At 42.3% G+C, this 5,708-nt stretch overlaps 1 protein-coding gene across 1 annotated transcript; it reads left to right on the top strand.

Moving 5' to 3' along the window:
* Window positions 1–382: 382 nt before the first annotated feature.
* KCNE2 (potassium voltage-gated channel subfamily E regulatory subunit 2) lies at window positions 383–3,646 on the top strand. The gene is made up of 2 exons (XM_049785832.1): window positions 383–461; window positions 3,260–3,646. Exon 2 carries the CDS (start codon window positions 3,275–3,277, stop codon window positions 3,644–3,646), a length of 372 nt encoding a protein of 123 aa, XP_049641789.1. The 5' UTR covers window positions 383–461; window positions 3,260–3,274.
* Window positions 3,647–5,708: the final 2,062 nt, after the last annotated feature.

Raw genomic sequence — 5,708 nt, 5'->3', positions numbered from 1 at the left:
TCAACATACTAGTCTTTCTTCTACTTTCATTTACCATCCAGAGATGCCCCATTTTTCTTCCTCTCTAGGATGTTCTTCTCCCTCACTAGGAGCTCTCACCAGGGACTGGCATTTCCTAGGAGGAAACTATGCTTCTCAGGATGACCAGCACAGTCCTGGCTGGAGGAGGTATCAGTGGTGTTCAAAGTGGAAACTTGTAATGTCTTTGCATAATACCAGACTCCAACAGAGCACAGTCTGGCAGGCACCAAGGTTAATTCCTGGCTGTGGTAGGTATTTGACTTTCCACATCAGATTAGATTAAATTCTGGGGTTCTTAAGAGCCCAGCACGCAGATTAGCAAGGGTTGGGTCGGCTGACTCTGAGATGTACACATAGTTCTGATGAATTTGTGCCAGAGGAAAGTGGAGAACAGCCTGGTTTGGTAGCAAAGAATTTGATGCTGCTTCCTCGCTCCTAAGGTGAGTTCTTATTAAAATTGTGTGTGTGTGTGTGTGTGTGTGTGTGTGTGTGTGTGTGAGATTTTGGCCACACCCTGCACAAACTTAGGAATCACTCCTGGTAGGCTCTGGGGACCATATGGGATGCTGGGGATTGAACCAAAGTAGGCGGCATGCAAGGCAAACACTCTACTTACTGTATTATCTTGTCAGTTCCTCCATTACATTTTGTTTTGTTTTGTTTTGGGTCACTCCAAGTAGTGCTCAGGGCTTACTCCTAGTTTTATGCTCAGGAATCACTCCTGGCAGTACTCAGAGGACCACATGCAGTGCAAGAGATAGAAACCAAGATGACAGCATACAAGGCACCCTAACCATTATATCTCCCCAGCTTCTCCACTGCAAATCTTTTCAAGAATTAAGTAACCAAGCTACCTATTTTCTTTATCTAGCAAAATATGAAGGAAATGATCTTTCTAGTATGTCTTATTTTCTCCCTCCCTCCCTTCTTTTCTTCCTCTTCCTCTCTTTTTCTTTTATTCCATCTCCTTCCATAGTAATTTTCTACTCATTTATTCAGTAATTGATTTCATATGAAAAATCTGAAAAACATTGTGGGGACTCCCTGCCAGGTATAAATTAAATTCTCTTCTTAATATAAAAAAAGCTGGAGCTAGAGAGATTGCCTGGCATGCAGCCAACTTGAGTTCCATCCCCAGCATCTCAGAGGGTTCCCCAAGTACTTCCAGTAGTGATTCCTGAACTCAGAGCCAGATGTGAGCCAAGAATAAAAAATTTTAAAGTATGAAAGACTGTTGCCTTTTGCAAGTCTCAGAGATATTTATCATGCATCATCTTTTTGTTTTGTTTTGGCTATACATGGTGGTGCTCAGGGGTGACTCCTGGTTCTGTGCTCGGGAGTCATTTCTGGCAGTAGTTGGGATACCATAGGGATATCGGGGATTGAATCCAGGATGCATGTGTGCAAGGCAAATGCCCTCCCCACTGTGCTGTCGCTCCAGCCCTCACACTCTATCTTTTAAGAAAACAGAACATTCCCTTTGGCGGTCAGATGAGCATCACTTCCCTCAGTGTGTCCAGATTGCTTCTGTCATAGAATACACACATATTTTGAATAGACACATGAACTCTGGTGGTCATGACTAACCCAAAGCTCAGGACATAACTAAGGTGAATGAGCCCAAGTTAATAGTGGTCCTCATTACTGGGCTCATGTAGCACCCGGCACTGAACTGGCAGCCCTGTACTGCCAGAATGAGTATTGCTGGGACTGAGCCCTGAGCCCCAACACATTTCCTGGTGAGTCAGCCACACAAAATAGAGCAATGCAAGAGAACTTAAGAAAAGAGGGTCAGAATGATAGCACAGTGGATACGATGTTTTGCCTTGCATGTGGCTGACCCAGGTTCAGTCCCAGACATTCCCTATGGTCCCCTGAGCTTTGAGCCCAGAGTCAGTAGAAACCCTTGAGCACTTCTGGGTGTAGTAAAAAAAAAAAAAGGGTAATAAGAAAGAAAGAAGAAAGGAAGGAAGGGAGGAAGAAAGGAAGGAAGGGAGAAAGGAAGGAAGGAAGGAAGGGAGAAAGGAAGGAAGGAAGGAAGGAAGGAAGGAAGGAAGGAAGGAAGGAAGGAAGGAAGGAAGGAAGGAAGGAAGGAAGAGATAGAAAGAAAGAAAGAAAGAAGAAAGAAAGAAAGAAAGAAAGAAAGAAAGAAAGAAAGAAAGAAAGAAAGAAAGAAAGAAAGAAAGAAAGAAAGAAAGAAAGAAAGAAAGAAGAAAAGAAGGAAGGAAGGAAAGAAAGAAAGAAAGAAAGAAAGAAAGAAAGAAAGAAAGAAAGAAAGAAAGAAAGAAAGAAAGAAAGAAAGAAAGAAAGAAAGAAAGAAAGAAAGAAAGAAAGAAAGAAAGAAAGAAAGAAAGAAAGAAAGAATCTGGTACATAATAAAAAAGAAGGTATTTTTAAAAATGAGACTACCACCTAACTATTGACATTGACACTTTATTTCTTTCTAGTTTCTTCAGTTTTTATTCCATATTTTTGGTGAGGCTCACCTGCAATGGTGCTGAGGGAAGGGGAAGAGGCCAGAGAGAGCATTATAATCATGTGGGCCTAACGATTCATGCTCAGACTCAGTAATGAGGGCCTAGTGCAGTGCTTCTCAATTATTTTCTGTCATGCCCCCCTAGGAAGAAGAAAACATTTTTCATGTCCCCCAGGTGACTGTAAATAGTATCTTTATTTAAAAAAAACTTCAACCTGCTCAGAAATCGCTCCTGGCTTGGGGAACCATATGGAACACCAGAGGGAATTGAACCGTGGTCTGTCCTAGGTCAACTGCATGCAAGGCAAAAGTCCTACTTCTGTGCCATCGCTCCAGCCCCAGTGTGATTTTTTTTTTTGCCCTCCCTTAAACACTTGTTATTGCAGGCATTGGCCAAAGTATAGGCATCAAAACTCATGTTCTAAAGCTAGTTAATGGGCTATAGTGATAGCACAGTGAGTAGGGCATTTGCCTTGCATGCTGCCAAAGTGGGTTCAAACACTGGCATTCCCATATGGTCCTCAGCCTGCTGGAAGTAATTCCTGAAGATAAATCCAGGAGTAATGAGACTCAAAAACAAAACTAGAACAAACAAAAAAGCTAGATAATGATTTTAAAATATGCATTCAATCTCCTGCCAGGATAAGAAGGAATTATAATCGCTCCTAAGCATGTTGCCCTTCTTTTAAAGTAGCCATGTGTGGGGGGAAAAATAGTCTGTTTTCTGAACCGTGTTTGTGCACTTTATGATTTTAATGACAGCAGGAAGGAAGAAGCATGTCTGGTACCTCTAATCTCACTGAGACCCTGGAAGATGCTTTCCAGAGGATTTTCATCACGTATATGGATGACTGGCGTCGGAACACCTCGGCTCAGCAAGAAGCCCTGCAAGCCAAGGTGGACGCGGAGAATTTTAACTATGTCATCTTGTATCTAATGGTGATGATTGGCATGTTCTCCTTCATCATCGTTGCCATCCTAGTGAGTACGGTGAAGTCCAAAAGGCGGGAACACTCCAACGACCCCTACCACCAGTACATTGTGGACGACTGGCAAAAGAAATACAGGAATCAGGTCTCAGGCCTGGATGAACCCAGGGCCACCATCCATGAGAATGTTGGTGCTACTGGATTCAAATTCTTTCCTTAATAAGGGGCCAAATATGAGATGTGTAATATTGTCACTGAAGGGACATGGGTGGCAGGAAATATGCACTTGGTGAAGGGATGGGTGTTGGACATTGTATGACTGAAACTCAATCAGGAAACAATTTTGTGATTGTATATCTCATGGTGATTTTCATGGAGATAAATGAAAAAATGTATTTATTAAAAAAAATAAAAGGCTGGAGCAAAAGCAGAGCAGGTAGAGTGTTTGCTTTGCAGGCAGCTGACCCAGGTTTGATCCCAGCATCCCATATGATCTTCTGAGCCTGCCAGAAATGATTCCTGAGCACAGTGCTAGGAGTAACTCAGAGTGCTACAAGGTCTGACCATAAAATCAGATAAATAAATAAAGAAGCTGAGGTTGAGGACAAGAGTCAGCATTTGTCATATAAGACAAGGGAGCAGTCTCAGAACACAGCCCAATTCTCACTGCTTAGAAGACACCAACTTCCTTGTCCTCATATCAACCTGTCTGTCCGTGGAGATCATGAGGTTGACCAATGAAGATGTGTGGCAAGCCAGTCTAAGTCATTTATGCTTTGCTCCCTGGAACAATATTCCAACCCTGAAGAACTCTTACTTCCTAGTCAGTGTTAATGCTGCTTTCTCATTGATTGTAATCAAAATCTATCAGGAAAATTAAGTTTAATTTTAAAATAAAGTACCTAGGTTGTGGTGCGGGGGAACAAGGGAAGGAAGCCAGAGATTAATGACTGCATCATCTTTCTTCTGAAGCATTGTGTGTATGTGACACATTCTATTTAGAAATAAACAGGAAGCTGAGATTTAAAAGTCTAGCACTTATATACTGGATTAACACGGGAGAATTCACTAACTCATGCACTGTGGTGTGATGTCTAGGTCCTTGGGATCACTTGACAGGGGTTGTTGTTTTTTTTTTTTTTTTTTTTTTTTTTTTTGCTTTTTTGGACAGACAGAGAGAAATCCAAACATTTCTTAAGGGCAAAGAGTCCTCAAAAGAAAAGTAGAGTCATCATGAATCACTCAGTGCGAGGCAAACCTAATTTTAAACTAGCATTTAAAGGTTCACAGAAAATGACTTATGAGTTCTTGTTATTATATATAAAATATGACATCATTTTATAAACAACTTAGTCTTTTCAGGCAATTTGATTTGCTCCTATGTACAGTAACATTTTGACTTATATATATATATATTTTTTTTTTTTAAGGTGTTCTTTTTGTTTTGTTTTGTTTTGTTTTTGGGTCATACCCGGCAGCGCTCAGGGGTTACTCCTGGCTCAATGCTCAGAAAATGCTCCTGGCAGGCTCAGGAGACCATATAGGAAACCGGGATTCGAACCACCATCCTTCTGCATGCAAGGCAAACGCCCTCCCTCCATGGTATCTCTCCGGCCCTTGACTTATATTTTTGTTTTGTCTTGTTTTGTTTTGTTTTGTTTTGTTTTTGGGTTTTTGGGCCACACCTGGTGATGCTCAGAGGCTACTCCTGGCTGTCTGCTCAGAAATAGTTCCTGGCAGGCACGGGGGACCATATGGGACACCGGGATTTGAACCAACCACCTTCGGTCCTGGATCGGCTGCTTGCAAGGCAAACGCTGCTGTGCTATCTCTTCGGGCCCTCGACTTATATTTTTATAAAAAGTGTCTTAGTTCTTTCTGGAAAACTAGAGTCACTGTTTGGTACTTGGCTCTGTGGCACTCACTGGGTGCTAGTATTGCTCAGGCTATTTATCAGGTGATGCAGATGAAGAGAGTCACATTCACTTCAGACCACTTTGTTAATAGGTGAGGAAGCTGGAGTCCACAAAGGAGGTGACTTCATTTGGTAATTCAGTCCAGAACCATGTAAAAGCCTTTGACATGGACTCTTGGCCTGGATCCTACAGATACATACAACAAATATCCCTCACTTGGAGTTTTTTTTTTTAGGTAAAACATGAGCTGGAGGGGCCGGGCTGAGGCGCTAGAGGTAAGGTGCCTGCCTTGCCTGTGCTAGCCTTGGACAGACCATGGTTCTATCCCCCGGCGTCCCATATGGTCCCCCAAGCCAAGAGCAACTT

The sequence above is a fragment of the Suncus etruscus genome, chromosome 13, assembly GCF_024139225.1.
Source record: "Suncus etruscus isolate mSunEtr1 chromosome 13, mSunEtr1.pri.cur, whole genome shotgun sequence".
In the NCBI taxonomy this organism is placed as follows: Eukaryota; Metazoa; Chordata; class Mammalia; order Eulipotyphla; family Soricidae; genus Suncus; species Suncus etruscus.
Note: the sequence above shows the minus strand (reverse complement) of the source record. Positions and strands in the feature narration are given on the sequence as shown.

What these genes read in the sequence shown, in the direction of transcription:
- KCNE2 (XM_049785832.1), top strand. Translation starts at nt 3,275, where the DNA reads ATGTCTGGTACCTCTAATCTCACTGAGACCCTGGAAGATGCTTTCCAG.